Source organism: Bombus vancouverensis, chromosome 8 (genome assembly GCF_051014615.1).
Source record: "Bombus vancouverensis nearcticus chromosome 8, iyBomVanc1_principal, whole genome shotgun sequence".
NCBI classification, from domain to species: domain Eukaryota; kingdom Metazoa; phylum Arthropoda; class Insecta; order Hymenoptera; family Apidae; genus Bombus; species Bombus vancouverensis.
In genome coordinates this window covers 1,418,599-1,445,996 of record NC_134918.1, presented here as the reverse complement: position 1 = coordinate 1,445,996, position 27,398 = coordinate 1,418,599, and the positions used below count along the sequence as shown (strand labels likewise).

General features: G+C 36.1%; 3 protein-coding genes across 7 annotated transcripts; 1 reads left to right on the top strand and 2 right to left on the bottom strand.

Moving 5' to 3' along the window:
• Positions 1–6,061: 6,061 nt before the first annotated feature.
• On the bottom strand, positions 6,062–7,167 carry LOC117164730 (uncharacterized). The gene is made up of 2 exons (XM_033347999.2): positions 6,746–7,167; positions 6,062–6,627 (listed from the first exon to the last, which is right to left on the bottom strand). Exons 1-2 carry the CDS (start codon positions 6,967–6,969, stop codon positions 6,135–6,137), a joined length of 717 nt encoding a protein of 238 aa, XP_033203890.1. The 5' UTR covers positions 6,970–7,167; the 3' UTR covers positions 6,062–6,134.
• A 264-nt stretch (positions 7,168–7,431) lies between these two features.
• Positions 7,432–11,495, bottom strand: Tbc1d15-17 (TBC1 domain family member 15/17). 4 transcript variants are annotated; one of them, XM_033347994.2, is made up of 9 exons: positions 11,089–11,495; positions 10,503–10,595; positions 9,930–10,431; positions 9,664–9,837; positions 9,501–9,595; positions 9,125–9,323; positions 8,831–9,048; positions 8,436–8,750; positions 7,432–8,368 (listed from the first exon to the last, which is right to left on the bottom strand). In XM_033347994.2, the coding sequence occupies exons 1-9, from the start codon at positions 11,173–11,175 to the stop codon at positions 8,063–8,065; spliced, it is 1,989 nt and encodes a 662-aa protein (XP_033203885.1). In that variant the 5' UTR covers positions 11,176–11,495; the 3' UTR covers positions 7,432–8,062. The 4 variants fall into 4 exon arrangements, with proteins under 4 accessions (XP_033203885.1, XP_076476740.1, XP_076476739.1 ...); XM_076620625.1 differs by lacking the exon at positions 11,089–11,495 and adding an exon at positions 10,983–11,085; XM_076620624.1 differs by lacking the exon at positions 11,089–11,495 and adding an exon at positions 10,801–10,939.
• A 4,185-nt stretch (positions 11,496–15,680) lies between these two features.
• Positions 15,681–27,228, top strand: Atet (ABC transporter expressed in trachea). Of its 2 annotated transcripts, XM_033347954.2 has the most exons (12): positions 15,681–16,233; positions 18,450–18,619; positions 20,327–20,550; positions 20,923–21,040; positions 21,133–21,322; positions 21,421–21,628; positions 21,732–21,908; positions 21,985–22,346; positions 22,424–22,592; positions 22,663–22,763; positions 22,851–23,006; positions 23,104–27,228. In XM_033347954.2, exons 1-12 carry the CDS (start codon positions 16,231–16,233, stop codon positions 23,446–23,448), a joined length of 2,223 nt encoding a protein of 740 aa, XP_033203845.1. In that variant the 5' UTR covers positions 15,681–16,230; the 3' UTR covers positions 23,449–27,228. The 2 variants fall into 2 exon arrangements, with proteins under 2 accessions (XP_033203845.1, XP_033203846.1); XM_033347955.2 differs by lacking the exons at positions 15,681–16,233; positions 18,450–18,619 and adding an exon at positions 19,662–19,748.
• The last annotated feature ends 170 nt before the right edge of the window (positions 27,229–27,398 follow it).

The window sequence follows — 27,398 nt, the reverse complement described above, 5'->3', positions numbered from 1 at the left end:
TACACGCGATCGATAAAACGCGATGCACTGGACTCGCGACGAATTTAGGTGGTCTCGAGTGTGGTTTACATTCAAACGGAAAGAGCAGCGGCAAGAAGCAAACGGAGCACGAGGTGTTGCGTTCTTGGGCCCAGCGTCCGTTCCGCGCGGCTTCGAGGTTAGGCATGCACTGACATGGCGGCACCTGCAAGGCCTACCCTTCCCCTGACTTGCTGGACTCGGCTGGCTCGGTCAGGGGGACTCGACTGGACCCAAACGGCGGCCATCTTGGAGAGGGGAGCAGTAGTACGGCGGGCTCCGATATGCCGGGGCCTCGGCATTCAGCTCGCTTCGCGGCACCGAGCAGCTAGACTATACCAAACTCTGCTCGCTCGCTTGCTTGCTTTCTTGCTTGCTTGCTTGCTAGCTTGCTTGCTTGCTTGCTTGTTTGCTTGCTTGCTTGCCTGCCTGCCTGCCTGCCTGTTAGCCTGCCTGCATTCCTGCCTTCCTGCCTTCCTGCCTGCCTTCCTGCCTTCCTGCCTTCCTGCCTGTCTTCCTGCCTTCCTGCCTTCCTGCCTGCCTGTCTTCCTGCCTTCCTGCCTGTCTTCCTGCCTTCCTGCCTTCCTGCCTTCCTGCCTTCCTGCCTTCCTGCCTGTCTTCCTGCCTTCCTGCCTTCCTGCCTGTCTTCCTGCCTTCCTGCCTTCCTGCCTTCCTGCCTGTCTTCCTGCCTTCCTGCCTTCCTGCCTGCCTTCCTATCTGCCTGCCTTCCTGCCTGCCTGCCTTTCTGCCTGCCTGCCTTCCTGCCTGCCTGCCTTCCTGCCTGTTTGCCTGCCTGTTAGCTCGCATGCCCGCTTGCTCGGGCCTTTCCCTCTTTCTCTCTCTTCCCCCCGTTCCTCCTTTCTTACTCTTTCTACATCTCGGGCCTGTTCTCCTCCGCCGGTACTGCCTCCTCTTTCTCTCGCCTCACAGATTTCTTGTTTCCCTCTTCGTTTAGCTCGCATACCACCTTCCAACCTATACCTGAACGCCCGGTATGCGAAGAACCGACTTACCATTCGCGCTCATTCCGCGCTCAGCCCTACGAGCCTCTTCTACGTCTGTGCCGAAGGTCCTGGAATTTCGTGCCGTGACGCGAGAGATTCTGGATAGTTTGCATGCTGAGTACAAACTGTCGTTTTTTCTACTGGAATCATTGAAATTCGACAAACTAACGCTTCCTTCGATCGAAGAACGTACGTACTTGCTATCTATGCGACGCTCTCTAGCGAGCAAAGCGTGCATGCTTTCGTTCCTCGAATCTCGAATTCGTATGCTCGTTGCAAAAATCATCGTGTCTGATAAACACGATTACGTCGCACCGATTGCACGGAATAGCCCGCGTTAAGAACGTAACATTTGCATCTTAACGGGAAGCATTAATTTTGACGATCTGTTAACGCGTCCCCTAGGAGAGTAAAATATCGATGCTGGCTGCATGATGCATGAGACAGCTCGCGACGTCGCCGTGTTACATCTCGAAATCTGCTTTTTGGAATAATCGCGCGCTTTCGATAATATAAACATTTTGTAACGTTTCGTGGATAGATCACCGACGGTTTACTCCTGTAACGCAGGTGAAGTACCAGCAATAAATGTTCACGTTAATAATTCCATACATCATCGACGACTCGTGACACGTCTGGTGCGACTAACAATCTAAAAATTCGACTTCCACCTCCCTCCTCTTCCTAAAAAAAAGAAAGGACAAATTAACAAACTCTTCATATGGGCACGCGTTGGAATTTCATATGCGCCAAGAATTCAGATTAGCGCGCAGCTACTCGCAGCTCCGATATTTCATGCGCGTTGCGCTCGTCTCTGCCGGTAAATACAATATGATCGTGAAGAGCAGCAGCCCGTGCGCATTGCGCATCGAATTCGTCGGAATCTCGCTTACTTGTTGTCTCCCTGTTTAGAAGGAAATTAGACGATGCGAGAGTGCGACTCGAGTTCGAGATTCTACTCGACCAATGGAAATGTCAACGTTCCCGTGCGAAATCAAGCTGAAATGAAAGGAAGATCCATCGGTTCCGTCGGCTCGCGCGACGCGTCTCGAGGGTCGAGGACCCTTGCTTGGCTCCTCTACCTGACTCTACGACGAGTAGGCAGATAAATCCGCCGCCTACTACTACTCGCTACGGACAATGCGCGCGAGATGGTGCATCATCGTCCGTATTGTTTGCACAGCCATCGGCCACACGGTCCGATCTCTCGCAGGTGCTGGATGCAGGATACAGATCCAACCACAAACGCGTAACGCGTTTAATGCGAACGACGATTACGCGCTTTGCTATCCCGTTGCCAAATTTTGATTCTTACATGGGACGTTAAACCGAATCTCTCGTTCGATCGATTTTCTTCTCCGAACCATATACGCATATTCGTAAACACACATATTCTTCAACATATGTATTTTGCGTTGATTCGAGTTTACCCGAAACCATCGATATCGACGACATACTGTTCCTCCTTTTTGTTTTCTTTCGCTTCTCGTTCTTTCTTTCTTTCGTCGTTTTCTTCTTACTCTTCTCCGTTTTCTTTATTGTTAACATTTTTTCTCCGTTCTTTCATTTTCGCCATGATTGTCCTCCTAATTCTCCTTGACTCCGCGATTCTTTCTTTCTTCTTCTTCTTCTTCTTCTTGTTTTATCTCTCTTCAGTTGGATCGATATTTTTTCTTCTTCGTCCTGGAAGAGAAAAAAAGAAAAAGAAACTGTACAACAGAAGTGCTATTGTCACCGTTCAGACGCCTTCGCATTAAAGAACGTTAGGGATTTCTACGAAATCTTTCCGCTGTACGCCAATTTCGGCGCGGCATGGTGGCACAGTGGCATGGCCGTTAAGGGAAAATTACAGAGTTCGGAAATAAAGGGAGAAAGAAGAAGGAGATAGAGAAGAAATGGAAAGAACCAAAGAGATCTGCGGATACGAGAAAGAAGCACACCGCGATAATCCGAGGCCGAAGAGAGGAAAGGACCGACAAAGCTCTCGTCATTAAGCGAAATGATTGCCGGTCGCGAGGGCCACCTACACCCTAACTTGCTTCCAAGGACGAGTCTTTGGAAGACGAAAGTCCACGAATTTTACTGAAAGAACCCGATGATTTCAATAGCTGTTAGCTTTCGATATACCTCATCCGCCTACTAACTTTTCCTTCGTCGCTTCGAACACGAACGAACGCACAACCCCTTTCCTCGTGACGACGTGATGAAGAAAGGTATCGTTCTCGTTGACCGAAAGGATCGACTAGCGTAGGAGAAAAACGAAGATACGTAAAAAGAAGATGGGAAAGCAAGAGAAAAAGAAGAAAAAGTAGACAAAGGAGGAGTAACTATGTTTCTCGCGAGGTAAGGTGCAACGATGGTCCATCCAGCCGGACTGAGCGCGATCGAGTTACCAGTTTCGAATGTCCGCCAGTAGTCGTGAATGGTTCTAGAGTTTCGCGCTCGGATTTCGTAAAAAACGTGATTTCAAAATGCAAATGCTAGAGAAATAGATCGACAATTTTGTGACAGTACATCTTCGTCTCTCTCGTTCGATTCCTTGTTCTGCATTTCTTAATTCCTATGTGTAAGGTGATGACGACCAGTTGTACCGTGGGCACCTTCGTTCCAACTTTCTTACTCCACTTAACTGCAGCAAGCTATACTAATGTAGAATAATAGGGTGGAAAAAAAGGATGACTGGGAAGACGAAGCAAAGGGAAGAAACCAAGGTAAGAGATTTCGTCGAGGCGTAGTAGAGGGGCACTGAAAATTGGGAACTGGTGGGGGTGATGGAGACCAGCCGCATAATGACAGGGTGCCTCGCGCCAAGGCCCCGCTAACGAACCGGCCCACGAGACCCGAAAGGGTCCAGGCTAGGAGACGACACTGTATTATTTTACCATTTCGGGGGTCGGGGGCATCATCAGAAATCATCGCCGAATCCATATAATCAGTAGACGGTTACGTGCAGCCATGATTTTAAAAGTAAGAGGAAGGGAACCGAGAGGGGTAGAAAGAACGAAGGGAAAGAGGATGAGGCCTAATAAGGCGAACGGTGGTAGGTACTTCGGTATCTTCGTCCTCGTCCTCGTCCTCGTCCTCGTCCTCGTCCTCGTCCTCGTCATCGTCCTCGTCCTCGTCCTCGTCCTCGTCCTCGTCATCGTCCTCGTCCTCGTCCTCGTCTTCGTTCTCGTCCTCGTCCTCGTCCTCGTCCTCGCTCTCGTCGTCATACTCATCCACAACCGCATCTTCGTCATCGTCGTCAACCGTCTTTCAAACATCTCTTGGACTTCTGAGTCCTTAATACCAACTTATAGTACTCGTTGCGGCTACTAATGACACGAACCTGATAAAAAGTAAACCCTTCTACCTTTCTTTCTTCCCTCCTCTTCCGCTATCTTGACGCGTTACACGAAAGGTAGACTCTAAAACGTTCCAATGAGCTCGCAAATACTCGACAGAACGAATCTGGAGTGCGATCAAAAGCCAACGTACGAAATTGTATCAAAAAGAAAAGAAGAAACTAGCAGAAGTTCGAAATAGATACGTTAAATACGCTTGTTCTTTCATCCTGTGATTCATCTTATTCCGAACCTACGGCAGAAAACTTGGTCCGTTAGTAATTAGCGCGTGGGCATGGAAATATAAAATATAAATATATTGGTATTGAAATGTATATTGCATTGAAATGTATATGAAATGAATATAGCAGATAGAGAAAAGTATCGTGAGAAAATCAAGACTAAGGCGACAAAGAGCAACGTGCGATTACACAGTGAAAGTTCATCGATAAAGATCTAAATGAAAGTTATTGAAGGATATGAAATCTTTTGTGTGTACTGTGCGTTTATTTTGCATAGGAACGACCGGTTTGACACAAATTGAGAAAAACATTTGTACTGGTCTATCAGATAACTTGAATCTTTGAAAAAATTGATCGGATAAAAATTGAAAAAGCGTTCCCTTGACCCGTTTCGTGCACGGCAAATGGAACAAGATAGTAAATGACTCGATATATTTATTTAAAATGAGTTTTAACTGTTGAGTTCCAAAACACTTTGAAAAAGGTAACATATCGTTCAAAAAACCGTGGGAGTACAAAAAAAATAGATATGTGACACGTAACCTGTATCGACACCGCAACACGCGTTATCTCGATAATTAGGGGCTTTCTCTGGACCGAAATATCGATGTTGGAACCTTTCGAACTGGTTCCAGAAATCCATGGACCGTGTCAGCGAATCGACCGTAAGATAACATATTGACAGACTGACTAAACTCTTTTGTATGTTTTTTTCTAATCTATCTTCGATACACAAACAGAGCATGAACGGTTCTCATCCGTTTCTCTGAATATATCTGCAACGTTGCCACTTCTTATCAATAGAAATTCGCAAAACCTAAAAAATCCATCTATCATGTGCTATAGAATGAATCTTAGTAATTGCCCTGTAAAAGCAAAATTGGTAAAAGCAAAATACAAAAATTTTTTCATTTATTATACAGTGATTGTTAAACCATTTTTTTAATTTAAATCTAATTTCAGTCTTTTAGATATGTAACATCTTCTAACATAATCTGATTTCCTTCCTACGTAGTTACTATATATATGGAAACGTTCCTATGCGAATGATATTTCAACGTACGTATATACATTTGTCGCATATATGGATATTATTATATTATATATATATATTATATTATATATAACTAAGAGTTGGTAGATTTTAACGTTATTCTTAACCGATATAAATTTTCTACGAAACCAAACAACTTTCCTTGCGATGCTTCGGATTTTCAAATAATTTTTACTGCTTTAAAAAAATAAAACATTAAAATAAAACACAACTAATATTTTTAAATACAAAAAACACCACCTGGTCCGATGATCGAATACGCGTGTCGGAACGCGTAAAAGAGGTAAGTAAGCTGATAAGTAAATAGGCCAGACTGTCATACACGCTTTGACCAAGAAAGGGTAGACAGCGTCATCTCCCGTTGATATGGTGTACAAAGGAAAATACATCCTTGGATAACTGGTACATTAGAAAACAGGATTAATAGAAAATTTTCATTACATTTAATTCTTTACAAAATATATCTTTTAACATATGTAGGTGATCCTAGTGTTTATGGTTTTAAAGGAATAATTGGCCAATACTGAGGTTTTGCTTTGTCTCTGTGTCTATCAACCGTAGTTTGAAGAGCAGTTTCCATTGCTAATATCGTAGGGCTAGCTTCACCATATAATAATTTTGCGTTACTATTTCTTGCATGCATCCATGTGGCTCCTCCTTGGATAGTCTCTTCTTCTTCTTTTCTTTTTTTAATACATGTTTCAGATTCTCTTAATTTTTTCAATTCAAATTTATGTCGCATACTTTGCTCTAAAAAACTCATCATTTCTTCATCTATATGAAATTCCAAATTTTCTGCTTCTTCGTTAAATCTGGTTTCTTCACATTTTTCTTCTCCATTCTGATACTTATATCCACTCTTTTTCCGTTTGTGTGCTGTATACTGTTGACCGCTTTGGCATACCAAAGATTTTAATTTATCTTTTAATATTTGGTTCTCATATTCCAGCGCAATACACCGTGTTCTCCACCAAGTTATGCTATGCCTAAAATTAATATCATATCATATCATATCATATCAAGTATTTTTATTCTTAAATAAATTCGATAAAATTTTGATAAACTTTGTAAACTTGTATAGTTAGTATAAATTGATCGACCAACCTTTTTTGCCATTCTTGAGCAGCTGTGTAATTTTCCCAAAAAGAATTTGCTTGCATCGTATTGACAATTACTTTTTCTTTAGCAACGAAAATATTATTACGATCCGAAATCAATCCTCGACGTTTCGCAAACTTAACCTCAAACTTTATTTGTTGACTACGTTGCTTTTTCAAATTTCTCGTTTTTTTTCGACTTCTCCCGCGTTTTACACCAACAAATTCCATATCTTATAACCGTTTCGTTCAATGAAAAAAGAAATTATATTTGTAAAAGTATCATTATCATCGCACTTATATAAAACCACGGAAATTATGGCTATGACCGACAAGACATCAACCTCGTAAACACAAAATTAAATCTTCCATTTATTTTATATTACTTTATAATACGAGCATCATAATTGGCAAATAATATATAAGTGTTTCGTTCTACAAGTATTTAATATAAGCTAGTACATATATATTACAATAATGAGCGTCAATGTGTGAATTATTGACAAGTATTATATTACTTTATAGATGTACAATCTCAATTGATTGTAATAATGCGTTTTCAATTTTTTCAAATTTAATATTTTTAACTAGATGATAATTCTTATAAGAACTGTAAACATATTTGCAATCCATTCTAGATTTCAAAAGTTGATTTCATATTTCTAAAATTATGAATAAAGGAAATTATGAATATCGAAGATGAAACAGGTGACTTTTATTAGAAATGTACAGTACAGTTGTAAGCCTTTATACAGGTTTAAGAAAGACGTTTAAACTCAAATGAAGATGATACAAGCACTAACACTGACTACAGTCAAAATACACTGTAAATCCTTTCTGTTCTCTGTTCCAAATTCATATGCATCAAAAGCATCAGTAAGATACAGAATATGTGGTTGTACGTAACTTCCTTCTATTTAATAGATAACTAATATTTACGTACCACTGTGAATTTTATAAATATCTCAAAACTCAACGCTACTAACAGTTATTTTCAGTATAACTTTGTAAATTGGAGGTCATGTTTGACATGTGCAGAATTCTAACTTTAATGATCAAAATGTGGATTGTAGTATCACATTTCGGTCGAAATGATTCGTCTCATAAAGAAAATACGAAATCATTTGCGCAAGATAAAGTTCGTTGAATGCCGAAAAGGCATCGCTGCACCGTTTGAACATACAATGCATATACGTTCATCTCGAAGAGTGTGACTACAAATGTTGTTCCTTAAAAGTAATAAATGATACAAAATTGACTGTGTAATGAACAACACATTGATGCACAACACTCTTCAGATAATGATGAACGAACGATCCTGTTCTCACATGTACGATAAATTTAATCCGCGTTCGAACGAAACTTCATTATCTTCAAAATTAATATCGCCGTTTTTTGTGCTATCTCTCCTTGGATTACTATCAGCTCCATCAATTACGAGATTATGACCAGAAGCTTCACAATTTTCTATTTCACTTATTGGTGACGTTTTATTCATAGGTTCAAGTCCAATTATTACGCGAACATTATCAGGCAACTGGTCCGCAACTGACAGTAATTGACAATAGATACCCTCCGCTTTAGATAATGTCCAAGGCAATTCAATATGGTGTGAAAGATCATTTATGTGCTGCAATGTGTATGTTATGTGTTAATTAAGGAATAAATATCTCATAATTGCATAATTTAGAGTTTACCTTCAATATTTCTGTAAGCCCATAACGATTTTCCATAAGCACATTTCTTTCTGTATCTAAAATAGCTGCACATAAAAGGAGATGGAAATTCTTACATGGTAAGTCAGTCCATAATACTTCCCATAATCTCATTATATCAACCGCGTTGAATTCTCTTTTAAATAGTACCAAAAGCCAACGAAAGCAAAAGAACATATTTCCTGAATCATGCTTGTTCAAGTAATGTGCTAATTGTGGATCTGTAGTACTCAGAAGAGTATATAATTGGCACAATTGGGCCTTCATCCCAACTTGGTCTATTTCAAAATTGGTACTCTGTTTTGTGTATAATAATCATGATTGATTAAAATTTTCTATAAATGTTTGCAATTCAGAATTTATTATAATAAACATACCACTTTGTTCATAAAACCAACAAAGCACCAAAACGCATCAACCTCACTTTCCATTAAACATAAAATAGGACTCAGAAGATCGCTCATACCTTGAACGTATCCCAAATCAAAATTGTACATTACATAGGTCATAAGAATATCATATAATTGTGCTAAATGAGGATTGTTATCACCCGAGTAGTACGGATGCGTTCTATCTGTTCTATTCACATCCTTTTCTAAAATTTATATATTTTCAAATATTATAACTCATATATTTTCGTAAATTACTATTTAAATACTTCATGACGTTACCTATCAAACTCTTTCGATCTCGATAATCAGAGAAATTATTCTCTTGTACAGGCGTCATCGACTTCCATTGTAACTTCATCGTGAAGTATTCATCAGTCTTCTTTTTTTTAAGTTCTAATCTTTCAATATGCGTAGAATTCCATGGATAATAATTTAATAAAAATTTCCACACTTCGAAACGTAATGATGGTACAATACCCTATAAAATTTCATAATCTGTTTAATTTGTTTTTTATACACATGTGTAAATAATCAGTGACGTTCCAAATAAAATTCTGTGCTGTACTTCTTCCTTTCTTTATGTTTCTTCTTTTTTATAAAAACCATTTATGAAAAACGATTAATATATATATATGTAAACTACATATATACAAACCCCATGAAAAATAATTTCTTTCACTTCTTGTGGATTTAAAATTCTTTCTTCTGGATCCTTATATTTGTTCCACTGCTCTTGTGACAGTGGAGTACCTAATATAATCACGTATATTTATATACTTTTGACGATATAATTTGATACAACACTATTTCCACCATACCTCTTGGACAAGGTGGTCTTGGGGGTAATACTACACCCAATTCATGTTCCCCAATCATTTCATATTCCTCCCCAGAACTTATCGATGGTAGAGGAGGAACATCAATTGTAAAAGAATTATTTAATATATCTGCAACTGCTTCTTCGACTGGACGTTTAGCAGGGTCTTTGTATACTGTAATTTAGAAGTTATACAAAATTGTTTAAAAATAGTAGAAATTGTGGAAATAATATTTCTCCTATCCCACAATTCATTTGTGTACTTACAGCAGATATCTGCCAATTTACTAAATGCTTCCAATGTTGTTTCATATGGACGGTTATGTAAATTTTTTACAAATTTCCAAACATAATCTGAAGTGTTCTCTTGAAATAAGTCCAATTCAGCAAATGATTTACTTAGTACTGATTGGACCTCATCTACTACAATGTATAAATTTCTGTTTGTACGAGACTTTACAAATTTAATAAATCCTTTTAGAGAATTTACAAAACTTTCAGCGTTAGATAGCTGGAAGAAGGCAACATAGGTAGTACCATCCTTTTGCATAAATATAAGTTGCTGCCCCCCATGATTTACACGAAAAGAGTTTAAATCTGAGAACAAAATTCTAACAGTCCTTGTACGTCCAAGAGAATCTGGTCCTTCCGATGAAGTACGCGTACGTCTGATATGAGTATCTACCAAAGACCATTCTGGGTCTTGATCTTGATTCTCTGATACTACAGAGTCTTCTATGGGTTTCCATTCTATACATTTGCCAAAACTCTGCAATTTTACAGAAAAGTATTCTATATTGTTTAAAGTAATAAATCATAGTCTAAATCAAGTCTACTTACATATTCAACGATATTTAATGTGCCTAGACTGTGAACCTCATCTTCCCTTGTGTTTGCACTTCGTAGTACAACTCCCGTATGAATGCATAAATCCTAATTAAAAATTGATTATGCAATACATACAAATATAAAATATATCAAATTATTTAATACTAAATGAGAATAATCCTATAAAACCTATGTAAAACGAGCATAACGTACTATGCTTCTATAATATAATGCGTATGATAGCAAGGACATAACCTCCTATCCTATAATCCTATAAAACCTATGTAAGGGTAAAACGAGCATAACGTACTATGCTTCTATAATATAATGCGTATGATAGCAAGGACATAACCTCACTCACAGGTCATCGTTACACAAAGTATACGAATTTTATAAAAATATATAATCACAACCAACTATAATTGACTTAGGTATGGAAACGAATCATATTGTATACAAACGAACGAGTTTTGTTCACCCTTGTTGACGTACCATAACTATTGCATGTGACTTGAATGTTTACGTCATTTACGATAGTGACAGAGTGTTTCGATTAAACTATGAATAGAGACAGCAGGAACTCACAAGTGTTTCTTACCTTTCCCTGCTCTGTCGGCTCAAACATTTTAGGTGTATTTTTGTATAAATCAACAGCCTGAACGGATAATGGCTGATTTCGTCGCATTCCTTCTACTGTCCACAAATTCACTTTCTTTCTTCCTCTATTCTATTATCTTTGTTCACTCGTGCATTCATATATGCATCTATAAGCTACTGCTTACGAGAATAACTGTCTTTCTCTAGCGTTATTTTGATCACAATTAACAAACGAGATATTTCGTCGTTGGCTCGGATATACCTTCGGTGGCCAGAAATTGTAAAACATTTCGTAATAGTTCAAATAACTCGTAAAATATTCTTGATGGATATGAACTTTATATGACAAACGTTGAAAGATCGCAACTGCAACATTCTACTTACCTATGAGTAAGTGTTTAATCGCGACCTCTACCACAAAAGTCCTTTACCACTGCCACTGTTGCAGCCCATAGAGATGCATATAAAGATAAAATGCGTGACCGAACTGAGAAAGTGGTACATACAGGAATAGAAAGAGAACGCTGCATAGAGGCCCTTTGTGTCCTTGTCCTAATAATGCATATGCATTCGTATAGTAAATATGCAAATGTTACACAGATTAACGAGTGGCATCAATATCATGTCTGATTGACAAACAAAGACAGAAAAGGCCTCCATGCAGCATTCTCTTTCTATGCTTATATTGTATCCACTTACGCCGTCTTATGCGATAACATATAACTTTATTTTTATACCTTTATGATTACAGCTATTCATTCATTTCAGTGCAATACATATCTTGTATATATTCTAACAACAAAGTTCACAATAAAATAGTATATTATATTTATAAAATGAATATTGAAAATATAGAAATATAATACCTAACCGGTCCTTTTTACAAAACAGTAGTTTCTATTTTACAATTATAAGATAAGAACATGTGCATGATAAAAGAATTTCATGCCTGATAATAATTTCAGATTCCCTTGAAAACATCTGTAATATTGCTATCTTTTAATGCATATTTGTGCAGTTCGTTCACGTGTATCGTTTTATTTGAAAGAAATACCACTGAAAAATTGACTACCGTTCAACTCATTGATTAAAGTGATATTACTCATTATCTCAAGTTAAGCATATAATCAAAAGATCAAATTAACAACTTCAATGTGATATCCAAAGATGTTAAAATCAGAATACTTAGAGATAAGCATTACTTATCTATATACGAGTCGAAATGAAATCACGTTAAAGCCAAAGTCGATTCTCAGTTCCTTTGTTCTAATGTATCTAGTCAGAGGGGATATTTGCTATCCGCGTTTCAGACGTCAAATCAAGTACAGTTGCACTGAAGACCGTGATGTCAAGAACTACATAGGTATATAAACACATACTACTATGTAATTAAAACAACGCAACATTCACTAGATTGCGATATATGCTCAAGAGGTAATTTTAATTCAATTAATTATGGAAATATACATACATGTATGTGTATATATGTATATATACCAATGGTCGTCCTAATAAAAAAGATGCATGGTAAAATACAATATAAATTGTCGTTTATAATTTGTCGCTCCAAAATCGCAGACTTGCCATGATCATGATTGAAACATAATTAAATATATTAACGTGATATATGTTTAACGTAATAATAATCTAAGTTCATACTTAAATATAAATTGTGTAACTTCAAACATTGAAAATAATTCTATGGATTCACAGCTACAACGAAATACTACTCAAGTACCTATGTAATTGCACGATCGTAATTGAAGATGTGGAATGCGAGTAGAAACTTTCTTCTTTAGGTATTTATATTTCTTAGAATTCCTACTGAAAATTTTCTTACTGTGAACCAAACAATTGAAGAATACTTGAAACAAGAACTGAAGAAATCTTCACTGTAAAAAAATTGGTACATAATTTCAAGACATTGTTCTACATTGTACATATATTTACTTATATTTACTTACAGATATAAGACACGTGTAAATGATTCATAGTAAGATGAAACAAGTTCTTTGAAAATTACAAAGAAAATTATAATACATGATTAATTTGTCGATGAAGAATTTTTAAAACAATTATCAAAAATTATAACAAAATTGAAACGAATTAAACTTTTTAAAATTTAGGTACAGTCTTAAAACTTATTATTTTTACTCAACTTGCAAAACATAATATGAAATTTCTGAAAGTTTATACGAAATTATTATTTTATGTTATATTTGGTACACGCATGTTCGGCGTTCTAGTGACAATTCTGAACAGTATCTTCTCTTACAATAGAATACCAAAACAGACAAGCCGATTAACCAAAAATTGGCTCGTAAGAATACCTCTGATTACATCGAGTCGTTTGCTTATACGAACGGAATCAGTGAAAAATAGGTCGACACACGATTAGTCACGTGGTCATTGTACGCGTGAGACAGAATTTTTAGTAATTTAATTTATAACACACTTATCGGATCAACATAAATATGTTGTTTAGTTTAGTGCATATGTACTGCACATAACAGCAGTTCCCGCTTTAGTAAGGCGGAATAATAACTAAATGACGCAGAGAAAGGATGCGAACTTCGACCGTATTATCAAAAACGATAGAAATAATAATAATAATAATAGAAGAACACTGAAATAACTTCTTTTTCGAAGTCCATTATTTCATTTTATTCAACAATAAACGATATAACATAGATTTACCAGTGTAAATACATATTTCTATATATTTTTTCTAAAAAAAAAAACTTAGCGGTAGCTACGACAATTACTCGCCTTATTTGCCATAATACCATTTTACTTTATACATTTGTATTGTCATTCGTACTTTCCTGAACGTGAGTCAATAATTGGCTTCTTTAAACAGTTTAAACGAGAGACAAGCTATCGTTAGAATTCTATTGACATGTAATGCAAAAGACTACGTTTGCCGAGTGGTTGTTTAGTAAATATTCTGCTGTTAGCAGAATGCATGTAGCGCGGGATTTCCAATTCTCCACATTAACTTTCCAAAGTTTGAAAATCGAAAGTTAGCGTCTACAATTTTGGTAAAAATGATAGAAATCTATAGAAAAAGTCCGTTTGTTTGTAGGAAGTAAAATGGAAGAAAACTGGATGCGTTCTCCACAAACGATGACACCAGCGAAAACAAAGCATCATGTGGTCAAATTTCTGTGACTTGTGAGAAAAGGAAAAATCTTAGATATAATATTACGTTTCTTCCAGATGTAACGAAAAACATCGAAACGCTTGATGTTTCATCTGTGTAAGAACTAGAAAAAACGTTATTCATCTCGTAGAAAAATCCGTTGAAGATATGGAAGAATCGCGCATAGGAGATTGTGATTTATACCGTCCGATAGCAGTACAGTATCTAAAAGCGGCTGAAATGCATGCGAAAATGCAGAGAGACAGTAGATAAGCATGTATGTGTTTGCGTCAGAACCGAATCTAAACTTCGATTTTCATTCATAAGTGCAGTAGCCCTTGTCTACGATCGTCTGAGTACGGATACATTAGTCTTTCTCTTTCTCTCACTCTCTCTCACTCTCTCTTTGCACTGACGATGAGTGAACTGCGTTTCTTTGGTACAGATGCACCGAGTTACGGGTACACCTGTACCGAGCGTGAAGCTAGTGCTAGAGTATCGACCCACAGCATGTGGTAACTCTTTCTCCCTTCTCCTTTGCTTGTTTCTTTCTTGCTCTCTCTTGAAACATCGCGTCTCGTTCACCTATTCCCTATCTCAATTCTTCTAGTATAATTCGCTCCTTTCTCTTTCTCTATGTAGCCCTTTCTCTTTTGCACGCCACGAAATATAGATTTCGACATGGTCGAAATTTGCAAAACCGTCCACAGAAATTTCAACCCTATGACAATATGGTACATTGTTGTGCATGCGCGAGGTGATACAGGAACGTGCTACCTTGTTCGCAAGCCCTACCTATACGGCCAGACTTTTGAAACTGTCATAGAACTTCCAAACGCGCGCACCAAAACTCTGTCTATCATTCCTCGAGTAATTCACAAACATGACTCTCCGATAAGAAAAGTTAATGCTTGGCCTTCAAACTGTGCTGCGTATCATGCACGTAAATTACAAACAGATATTCTACCGTTTCATTTATTCCTATCATTATATCGGGCATCGTATCATTACATCCGCCTTCGAAAAATAACATTCCAAATATTCCATAGTCATTTGTTTTTCCTTCTCCTAAAAAAACTCAAAGAACTCAAGGAAAAGAATAAAGTGTAATTTTTCAACTCGATCACACAGCCAGAATCAGTTAATTAAGAAGTAAATGTCCTACATCTGATTCTATGTCGTTAGTCCTATGTATTCGCGGTATTTTCGGTTTTCGTATGAAATTGCGATAGATCGAAGAATTGTAGCTATCAGAGAAAATAGTGGAAATAAGCTGGAGGGAAATGAATGTGCTTCCATATGGCATCTTACTGTTGTCGGAGGTAATTGCGAATAGAAGAAAATATCCTGAGTCATTGGTAATGACAGGATAACGTAAAGCGCAGAACGCTTACAAATCTGATCGCGTGGTTAGAACCTCGCAAGACCTCGAAATCGAGAGACGGAAGAGAAACATGCAAGTGGGAGAGGGCTCCGACGACGGTAGTCGTCCCTGGTTTCGAGTCGGACAGCTCAGTTCATTTGGTTGGTAGAGGCGAACGGTGGTGCATAGTGCGACAGCTGATTCTGGACAGTGTTGCGATCATTTCTCTCTGCTGTCAGTGGATACAGTACTGCGGATCGTTTAGTTGTTTCGCGATTCGATTTTCGCGTATGCGTGTATGCACAACGGAGACAATTGCGATCCTACCGAATACTACTCTTTCCTCGAAAACGAATGCGGCCTTGCAATTTGAAAATCTTCTCATCGATCATTGGAAAAGCCAAGACAAGGCTCAAAGACGCATCGTAGCGATTCACTACGGCCTAGCTAGCCTATGTACATATCGGGCTGCTCCATGTTCTACTGTGATTGCCGTGTGATCACTATTTTCTTGTGAAACACGACCGTTGTGTATAGTGTAACGATCAAAGAAAGGGCGGAGAAGCAAAGAATGCACAGCGTCATCATCGGGGTATGATTTCGGACGCTGTTAGGATACCTAAATTTATATTCGACCGATGGTGAGTTCACTCTATTTATAATGATCATAACACTTGTTCAGACACTTTCGTAAATTTTTAACTCGTACACTGTACGCGCAGCCCTCTTATCCTACTTGAAGGTTTAACCCATCCCCTTTTGTCTACCTGTCTCACGACTCGTAAATCCTCATTTCCTTCTTTTTTCTTTTTCTTATTATTCATTCACTATTTTATCGAAATTGAAAGTGCAGAGTTATGAAAGGCAGCAAAATAAAATGAAGGCCAGTTCCAGTGTTAAAAAATTCATAACTTTACAAGTACGACACAAAGCTTGTGTGGTTTCGGATCATTTTCTTTACATATTACCTCTGATGACCCATTTAATTTCGCAGCCTTTTTTAATATTTCTCCCATTTGCGACTGTCATTAAAACACACGTTCGATATGTTTGGTGCAACACTTGCAATGTTTATAATCGTATAGTTAATATATATCAGTGATAGAATGGGATTATACATATTGTTAGAAAGATTAAAAAAAGGAAGTTCACTTTTTTTACACACACTTGCGTGTAAATCGGTTGTCGCATCATAGAACAAAGACGAGTTAACAAAGAAAGATAATGATGACATTCGTTTCGATCTTGGCAGACTACACGGCCTGTTTTCGATGTAGAAGGTTAAATTCTTGATGTTGTTCGTCTCAATCTTATTCCTCGTAGAAGCAACTATGTAGGTAGATTCGCTGGGCCACGTGGAGTTAAAATTGTTCACGAAGTTTCAACAAAATAAATTTGATGTAAAACATATGTTGATAATATGTACGTGATAAAAAGATAGTTGTATGCGTTGAATCAATGTTGTAACAAGCATGCTTCATCGCAATGATTCTACGCATCACATCTGTTCATCAAGACATTTGCTGGAATTGAAGTATAGCCGCCCTTCTATCAGGTTCGTTTAAAGATCTGTCGAGAGTAACGCGATGCTCGAGAGATGCAATGGGCATTGACCCTGTACGATCGCGACCGATTTATGCAGAAAAGTTTAGTATCGTAATCCGTCTACGAGTTTGTTGGCCGAATGACAAAAATATGATTCTTAACCACCTAAACGAGTATTTGTAACGATCATGGCTCGATCGATCGTTACCAACGATAACTTGTTCTAATTCGAAGGCTATTCATTTACTTGTTAAATCTATAGATACGTAAGTAGGTATCTCGTAAAAACAATTGTAAGCGGCGTTCAATTAAAAATTTATCGATTTACGGATCATGTCGATCGATCGATCGATTAGCGATTAAGATTTGACCACCTGTAGCAACAAGCGTTCATTCTCATCGAAATTGAATTCATCGAAACATATATTTGTATGTTCTGAACCACATATTTTCAAATCTATCGGAATATTTAGCATGTGTTATTTCATTTCAAGTTATTTCATTTATCGCATCTAATACATATCTAATTGTAAATTCATTCTATCGATCTAGATGACAAGAAAGTAGTCGATTATCGCATCGCTAATCAATAAAATTCAATTCAGTTGTAATATTGTCCGATAATTATAGGTGCGTTATCACATCTTTCGAAAATAACACGTGCGTTCGAATTTCATTCTTTCTGTCATTATCGGGCGTAAGAGAAGAATGAATGTTCTCTCCTTTAGAAGGCAAGAAATTACAGTTAAAATGAACTTGAAAGAGAGAATTTAATATTTCTTTGTCTGAATTTAATATCTCTTCCCGTGTTCATCGATTAGAATAAGATTTATTCATTTCTGTCCATGCGACAGATAATGTTAGGATTTATCGTCTAGTAATGTAACAATAAGTCCTAAAAAGGAAAAAAATGTTGCTCTACAGGCAAGAAGGGAAAAGTTCTTTGTTCTCAAACTCGTTTCGACCATTCCAAAGTTCGTGCTTCAAATGCGCGTGATTCATGGATGTTATCCTGAGAATAGTTTTAAAGCGTTGCACAGAAATTCTTGCCATATCCTTTTACGTTCGTTTGATAATAAGTATCATTTATCTATAATGTATTCATTATTTATTATAAAATAATGTTAAATAATACAAGATATTTTACATAAAAGGAACTGCTGCCAGATTATTTAAAAATATTCATTCTTTTATTTAGCAATTCAATCAATATCCACCAGTAGATCGACGCTAGAAACAATTTTTAAACAAATTATAATCACTGTAACTTTAACAACGGGATGAGATGTAATTGGCAAATTTATGGTTCTAGCATCAACAGATGATGGCAGATTTAAAGAATCTCGCTCTGGCTGGTGGAGGAGGATCTAGATACAGTGGGGATGAACAGGTACAGTTCATTCCAGGTGGAAGTCATCAGGTGACCATTAAATCGCCTCCACCTTCACTGCATTTGGAAAGTCTGAACAATGCTGTTCTTAGGTATGCTACATAATCGCTAATCATTACGCAAAAGATAGAACTCGAACAATTTTTTAAGCATAAATTCTTAGAAAGTTTCATTTGGATTTCAAATGACTTCGACTTCGATGTATCTAACAAAAAGTTTATATGTAGGAGGTGAAAAGGCAAGTCTACTTTAAATTCTGTCAATCGTTCGTACGGGCTTCCCTTAAAAAACGAAAATATAAGAACGAGTATGTCTTTTGGCGATTAAGCTTTCTCATAGTCTCGCATCGACACATTCTTTATAACTAATGTAAATAAGAGATAATGTAGTCGATACTGGTAGTTACGTAATAAACTACATCGTGTGCAAATCTTTGTACAAAAATGATTGGATAGCATGATTGCAAAGGTTACTCTCTTCTCGATGAACGTCTTTTTAATATCACGTTTCAAAGGTATCTTTTTAAGCAGTTTATATTGTAATACTGCTTCTCATTTGACATTTTCTGTGCTCAAAAATTATTTATTGTACTGAACCTTAGCAGAAGATCAATGTATAATGTATACGGATAATCGTCTGCACTTTCATTAAGGATTCAATGCTACAAATTGATGTTGAAGTTTTACATACATGTGTAGTACAATCAACTTTTGTTCATTTTTAGAACGAGATATTCTTAGATCCAACTTTGGTGATTAATTGCGTGCTTGAACCATTTTTAAATAGGTACCTAATAATAGGGAAGGATAATCGTAGATTTTAGTTTAGTTTGAGTTTATCTGTTTCTTTTCTATTCATATACACCAAACAGAATTTTATTGGATATATTAGATTGAGAATGTATAACAAAGACCATCGCGGTCATGGAGTGAACATCGAACACGCGAACTAATATATCCCAAATACGACTAAAACGGATCTCAAGGTCTTCCCATTGATCGCTTTAAGGCTTTCACAAAGCATCAATATAATTTGTCGTTCACAAAGTAAAACTGCGCAAAGTTTTTAAACTAAGGTTAGATACTTATTGTTAAATTATATGGGAAAAGTATTGGTACGTTTGACTTTTTCAGGTGGTCCTTCGCAAAAATACACATTGCATTCGAATTAAATGATGCGAAAATAAAAATATAAGCAAAAATCAACGAAGTCAGATTTTTGGTAATTATATTTAATGTATATTCATAAGTACACAAAATCGTTCGAATTTGTTTACGAAAATTTTACTGATTATCCCTTTGGTAACAGTACATACGATCGCGATACCGATTAATCCTTATTTTCGTTGAAACCTTAAAACTAGAATGAAATGAGCGATTAAATTACAGATGCGATGAACATCGTATGCTTAACATCGCGTAGCTTCTAAAATTCATTTTACACCAATGTAAGCCACGCTCGCAGGCATAGGATAAAAGACTTAGCCATGTTCTAACTTTACCGTAACCGGGCAAATATTTAAAGCGAGACAAAAAATGTAAAAAAAGAAGAAAACTAAAAATCTAACAATTATTAAAGTAGGACTAGAGTGAACTGTTCCTTGTGGTAGTTTGACTTAAATATCGCTTTCGTGAAAACGAAAACCAACAGTTATTTAATTTGTTGAATTAAAATATCTATTCCTCAAGCTATTTCAATTGAGCTGAATTATCTGAGGTACCCGAAATGCTCGAAATGTTTGAAATACGGGTAAAAGGGTCCTTTCTGGTTGCTGCAATATTTTCTTCTTTGTATTCCAGTGGCTCGCAAAATAATCTCCATTGCAATTGCAATGGTAGTGCGTCTAATGGTACCGCAGTTGCAATGTGTAGCAGTAGTATGTTCGCGAGAAAAGTACCAAACCATAGTCCAGGACAAGATGGCAAAAGGCCGGCAGTAACATTAACGCATTTACCGAAGAGGCCACCGGTTGACGTTGAGTTCAAGAATCTAGCGTACAGCGTATCCGAAGGCAGAAAGAGAGGTTGGTCTTCGAAAGAACGATACATTACGTAAAAAACATAACGAACGAGAACGATATGTATAAATATTTGTGCATAGAAGCACATTCGGTAGACACTTTGTTCAAAAATATGTACCTTAGAGGTGCAGTTGGACTAGGTTGTGAAGAGGCCACAGCTAGAGAATCTAGGCACTCGCGAAATCTGCGCTTTAATGAAATTTCTATATATTACCTTCACGAACAAGTAAATTTTACAAGATTTTAACTCCATTTTGTCAATGCAAAATATGAAATAAATCGTCAAAATATTGTACAAAAAAGGAGAGATAGGAAAATACGAAAAAATAAAGAAACAAGAAAAGATGATAAATCTTGTGGTGTTTTACGTTGCAGGATACAAAACAATTTTAAAATGCGTAAACGGTAAATTCCAATCGGGAGAACTGACCGCTATCATGGGTCCTTCAGGTGCTGGAAAAAGTACACTGATGAACGTTCTGGCAGGTTACAAGTGAGTTACGTTTCCAAACAATTTATATGATGTTAAGAGACAAAAAAATACAAGTTGAATAAAAAAAACATCACGGTATTCTATATTTTCAGAACATCTCACTTGAGTGGTTCTGTTTTGATAAACGGAAAGGACAGGAATCTGAGGAGATTTCGAAAGATGTCCTGTTACATAATGCAAGACGATCGTCTTTTACCTCATTTAACGGTCTATGAGACAATGACTGTTTCGGCTAATTTAAAATTAGGAAAAGACATCAGCGCGAGGGAAAAGAGAGTGGTGGTACGTTAATAAAACGAAACTCTGGAAACAAATGAAACGCAGAAACAGTAGCCGAATCACTTAAAATAATAATTTGAACGAAATAATGTTTAACGCAGATCGAAGAAATCATCGAAACGCTCGGCCTAAGCGACGCGAGCAATACACAAACCCACTGTCTTAGTGGAGGGCAGAGAAAAAGGCTATCGATCGCATTGGAACTTGTTAACAACCCTCCGGTGATGTTTTTTGATGAACCAACTTCTGGCTTGGACAGTTCGACTTGTTATCAATGTTTAAGTTTGCTCAAATCGTTAAGCAGAGGAGGTAATTGTGGCAACGAATTTCTTAAATATGAAATCATCACTATCTCATAGTTAGTAATGCTGTCTACTGTTTGATAAATATTTTTATTTCTGCGATATCTTAGGAAGGACTATTATATGTACGATACATCAACCAAGTGCTCGATTATTTGAAATGTTCGATCATTTGTACCTTTTGGCCGAGGGCCAGTGTATATATCAAGGAAACGTTGGTGGCCTGGTACCTTTTTTATCGTCAATGGGCTTGGAATGTCCTAGTTATCATAATCCAGCGGATTACGGTAGGTGCAATTATTTAGTTAAAGACTTGAATAACATTCAAATTTCATTAAAAAAAGGAAAAACAATTTCGTTTAGTTATGGAAGTGGCATGTGGAGAACACGGAGAATGCGTGCACAAATTAGTCATGGCAGTAAATAACGGTAGATGTGCTAATTATCAGCAACATCAAGCTACGATAAATGCAGTGCAAACTGTATCGAATGATATTGCAAAAGAATCGCCGCAACAAGAAACAAAATCTGAATCTGCTTTAATACCAAACGGTGTGACAAAGCAGCCGAATGGCGGGACAGTAATCAACATACCAATTTCTTGTACGACTTCTTTGTTGGACAGTGCGGAGAGTATAGAACAAAAAGTTGGCTTTCCAACGAATAGTTGTACCCAATTTTGGATCCTTCTTAAAAGAATATTCTTGTCGCAAATAAGAGACATGGTTAGTATACTTGCACACAAACTTGCTTAATAGTAATATTTCGCTTGCTTAACGATATTTTATCATTTTTATCGTAGACATTAACGAGAGTAAGGCTGATTTCCCATATAATTGTTGGATTCCTCATTGGTGCAATTTATTACGACATCGGCAATGAGGCCTCAAAGGTAATGAGCAATGCCGGTTGCGTCTTCTTTACGGTGATGTTTCTCATGTTCACTGCTATGATGCCTACGATTCTTACGTGTAAGTGAACTACACGATAAATACTTAAGCCTTCTCTTTCTATACGTATTAACAACGTTTTTTGATATAGTTCCGACAGAAATGGCTGTATTCGTGAGAGAACATTTAAATTACTGGTATTCTGTGAAAGCTTATTATCTTGCGAGAACTTTAGCCGATGTACCCTTTCAAGTAAGTACATATAAGACTTTTTATTTCAACACTTATGTTTTCAATGAACACTCATTTCAATTAATGTGTTTGTTATTTTTATTGTAGATAGTGTATTCTATAGCATACGTCATTATCGTATACTTCATGACGTCGCAACCATTGGAAACAAATAGATTCATGATGTATTTAACTATATGTATATTAACAGCGTTAGTTTCGCAATCCATCGGTTTAGTAATAGGTGCAGCGATGAGTGTAGAGGTACTGTTTTATATTCTAATCTATAAAATTTGTTTTTGTGTTATTTAGTGTCATCTCTCGGGCCTTAATGAAACGACAAATTTTGTCCTTCTTGCAGAGCGGAGTATTTATTGGCCCTGTATCGTCAGTGCCCATCATTCTGTTCTCCGGTTTCTTCGTTAATTTTGATGCCATTCCAAAATATCTCAAGTTTCTTTCATACGTGAGTTATGTCAGGTACAGCTTTGAAGGTGCCATGATTTCTGTATATGGTTATAATCGTGCTAAGCTCAAGTGTTCTGACGCTTACTGCCACTTCAAGAGCCCGACGAAGTTCCTGGAAGAAATGTCGATGCAAAACGCTGTCTTCTGGCTAGACGCCGTTGCATTGGCAGGTTTTTTGCTTACCTTGAGAGTGATCGCCTACTTTGTACTGAGACTGAAGTTACGATCTCTTCGTTAAAACACACAGTGGCCGAATATAATCGATGATCACTTGGTCGTCATCATGTTAGGAATATTCATTTTACCTTAATCTAGCCCGAACGCGAGAACTGACAAGTCTTCTTCGGAAATTCGCGGTTACGATTCTAAATTTCGATTCTTTCTCTGAAAATAGAAATACCCGGACATTTATGTATCAAAATAACATAACATAGGTACATGCCTGAAAAAAGCGCGATGAAATATTTTCTTTTTCATTTGTCGTCAACTATTAAGATTTTCTACTTTCTACTTACTGGAATTCATCATCTCATTTACACGCTCATGTTGCAAATGAGAAAATCGCCTTAAAACGTTCTATTATGAAGGACGTACAGTGCTTCATTACCTCGAGTTTTTTTGAAAGAACCGAAGTTTAAAAGGAAGTCTTCATTCTCAATAACACATTTCCAATATCAATTGCAATTAATGTAATTTCTGCCATGTAAATACAAATTGTAAATGTTGAAGAAAACATTCATATTTCATGCAAACTCAAAGAGATACGTATGTTGTTTCATACGATCAAGTGAGATGACTAACAATAGTAGACACAAACGAATGGTACGCATAAAAGAACACAGTTTAGGCATTTTGGACACAATAGAGTGCGCCAGAATTACATTGAAATTGTAAATCATCGATAATAGACCGAAAAGAGATTACTGTTGGTACTATACATTCTCAATCGAAGTGCAAACATTTATAGCCAATTATTACAAACTCGCCAGGAGCCTTAGGCCCATTCAAGACTCATGGTCCCTCCAACGAGCGCGTGTGCACCACGCGACAGCATAGACTTTTTTTGATAGATAAGCAATAGAATTTACAAATCACGAAAATTAGAACGGATTCTTTATTGTTCTTATAGATATTTACGTCACTACATTCACTTACGATTAGTCTATGCGGGAGGTACCTCGAAGATATACCATTGATGATAAACGACCACTAATCGTTTAAACCTAATGGACAAACAGAAGTTTTAGCCGAAAACATTGAAGTACCAAAAATTAGTTTACATATGTATGTCCAATACTCGGGTATATCGGCGAGATACCTATAAACACATATTTGTACTAAATGATTTCTTACGAGATCGCGAGCAATCCTTATCCATATTGTCATTCCATTTATAAATAATTCAATAATTATAACGTTTAAGCGATAAAGAAAAAATGATAAAACATATACTGTAAAAAGCTCACACCTGACCAATCACTAGCTGCCTGTGCGTTTGCTTCTAAGTCTGGAATGCTGAACATTGTTATATTTATTACGATATAGTCGTTTAATTAACGAGGTGAAGGGAGTATATTATTAAAAAAAAAAGAAAGAAAAGAAAAAATTAGAATTAAAAATGAAAAAAAAAACAAATTAGGCATGTGAGTATGACTTTAACAGGATTATTTCGGTTTTTGGAACTTTTACAAGAATTTTGTTCACGGCCTATGCATTGTTCTTATCGCTACGGGTTCATTTACTCAAGGACTGAAAAAGAAAAAACGGAAGGACAAAACAAAAAATTTATAGACTTTTTTTGACTTACTTAAATTAGATCTCATTTCATGGCGTTTCGTAATATGTATGTAGTTATGTCATAATCATAATATATAATCACACGGTTGGGGTCAGAATAATCTTACTCTCTTATAGATATTTGATGAGTTTCTCAATTCTGGGAAGAAATAATATATGTAGATTAAAGTATTATCATATAAATATTTTTATATTTCAATATCAAATATAAATCTGACATACTGTTAGTACTTTTGGTTTAAAGCAAACTTATTATCGTATTTTATCTTTATGGTAGAGGCGAATTATATTAATTGTATTCCAATGTATATTTATTACCTTTAATGTAATTGCAACATAATTATGACAGTACTTATTACAGGCATTCTATATGTTTAAAATCTTTCCAGGAAGTTGTTCTTTACTCTTAGACAAGTTGTTTTCGATGTAATATCATTCAAGATATCAATCTATTTCTCTTTATTGAAATTTAAGAATTAATTCGATCATAAATTATCAGACTGTTTATTGAAGGATAAACCGGTGTTAAATGGTGACTTTGCATACAGCTAATACAGTATGCAAAGAAACAATTTGTGAATCATGAAGTAAGGATAGAGACAGGAGTAGGCCAAAAATTTTCTTATTCTTAGATTTGCTGTATAATTATCATTTATATTTCTACTTATTGTTATATGTAAATAAGCAAATTAACCAAACATATAATCAAGAGACAACGACGCACTGCAGTATACATAGTATGTATCTATGTGCGAATATTTTGTTATTATTTCAATTTTACCATGGTAAAACAATTAATAATAAACATTATACCATAATCAAATTGTCAAGGTTTAAAATCGACATTACCATAAATTTGGATATCATATGATCATTTATATTTCATTCCAAATGCATTCTAGTAATAATAATATGGAATGTCTGTGATTCAGTATCGACAAACATTGTTTGGTGTTTAAAGACAAGCTCTGTGAGATGTACATATAAAATGGTATAAATGTAAGGATTAATAAACATGAAGTAATAGGACATCGAAATTGAATAGATACAATAAGATAACAGTTATGTTTCCATGTATACTGTTATCACGTTTTGAAAATAAATGGTGGAATATCTGTTTAGACCTTGGTTCGCATTTATAACATAACAAAAGTAAAATATTCAAAAACCAAAATAAACTATTTAATTCTACCATACTATAGTCAGCTCTATATTCTTAGTAGTTTTGCTCATAAAAATATATACCAACATATTATGCAGAACCAAGGTTTAAGCATACGTAATATCGGTACGATGAATTGAAACTGGATAAAATTCATATTCGTTTACCATTCATTCTTATTATCGGTTCATTGTTTCTTATGACACAAGTTATTGATTATTTTTTCTATGTATAATGCTGCGTAATTGCATTCGCGATTGAATGAATTATTAACAGATGTAAAGATGGTAAAATGTTAGGTTTAGTGGTTTACACGATCAAAATGTTAGGTTTACACGAATCCGCGCGTATTGTGTTCAAGGCTCGCGAGAATTGAGACTGTAATAACGAACAAGCAAATTTTTAATTGCACGTGACCATCTTGCGAGCAGAACTCTCAAACTGCTGTTAAAGAACTTTAATAGCATAATATCACGTTTGCATATACATAATGTAGATACGCAGCATAAAAAAATTAATTAAGACGTTCTCGCTTTTAGGACACATATTCCACACGTACAATGTACAATGTATGTATATTGCCCGACCATGTATCGCATACAATTCATGACACTTTTTTCAAGTATTGTAATTTTATATAAACAAGAAAGTATACGTGTGTAAGGCTGTGCGTTTGTGTGTGCGATATCGAAAACAAATAAAAATATGTGTATAAAAAAGAGAAACGATATGTACACGCGGGAAGGAAGATATTACAAATCCTTGCGAAATAAAATTTCCAATATAATATTTCGTGTTTTGAGCAAAGAATGACACGTTTATACTAAAGCACAAATGAATAAAAACATCTGTATAATGTGTAAAAACACAACGATGTTACCTTTATTCAAAATGTAATTGTACTGGATATCGATAACGGATCTATCTAGTGCGCTTGAAATATAGAATTCGAAATTGTAACCGAAAGAATTCGTCAGAAGCACGTGGTGCATAAGCGACCAATCTAATGGAGGAATAGAATTATTTTAAGCTTGCTTTTAGCAATGCTGCCAAAGTAAAGCGTCTTTAAGTTTTTCATTTGTTACAATTTAAGATTAGAATGCTGTAAAATATGAAAATTAATTATTTCACTAGAGCATGTCAAAATTGTAACGTTAATTCTTTTCTACAAATGTTCTATGTTTTTTATCACATAATAAGTATTTCGAATATTATTGAATATATATATT

Coding starts and splice junctions, on each gene's coding strand:
- LOC117164730 (XM_033347999.2), bottom strand. CDS start 6,969: ATGGAATTTGTTGGTGTAAAACGCGGGAGAAGTCGAAAAAAAACGAGA. Junction 6,628..6,745: donor GCTCAAGAATGGCAAAAAAG/GTTGGTCGATCA, acceptor TATTAATTTTAG/GCATAGCATAACTTGGTGGA.
- Tbc1d15-17 (XM_033347994.2), bottom strand. CDS start 11,175: ATGCGACGAAATCAGCCATTATCCGTTCAGGCTGTTGATTTATACAAA. Junction 9,838..9,929: donor TAAATTGGCAGATATCTGCT/GTAAGTACACAA, acceptor TCTAAATTACAG/TATACAAAGACCCTGCTAAA. Junction 8,369..8,435: donor GGCTTACAGAAATATTGAAG/GTAAACTCTAAA, acceptor TACACATTGCAG/CACATAAATGATCTTTCACA.
- Atet (XM_033347954.2), top strand. Junction 20,551..20,922: donor ATCCGAAGGCAGAAAGAGAG/GTTGGTCTTCGA, acceptor TTTACGTTGCAG/GATACAAAACAATTTTAAAA. Junction 21,629..21,731: donor CAAATCGTTAAGCAGAGGAG/GTAATTGTGGCA, acceptor GCGATATCTTAG/GAAGGACTATTATATGTACG.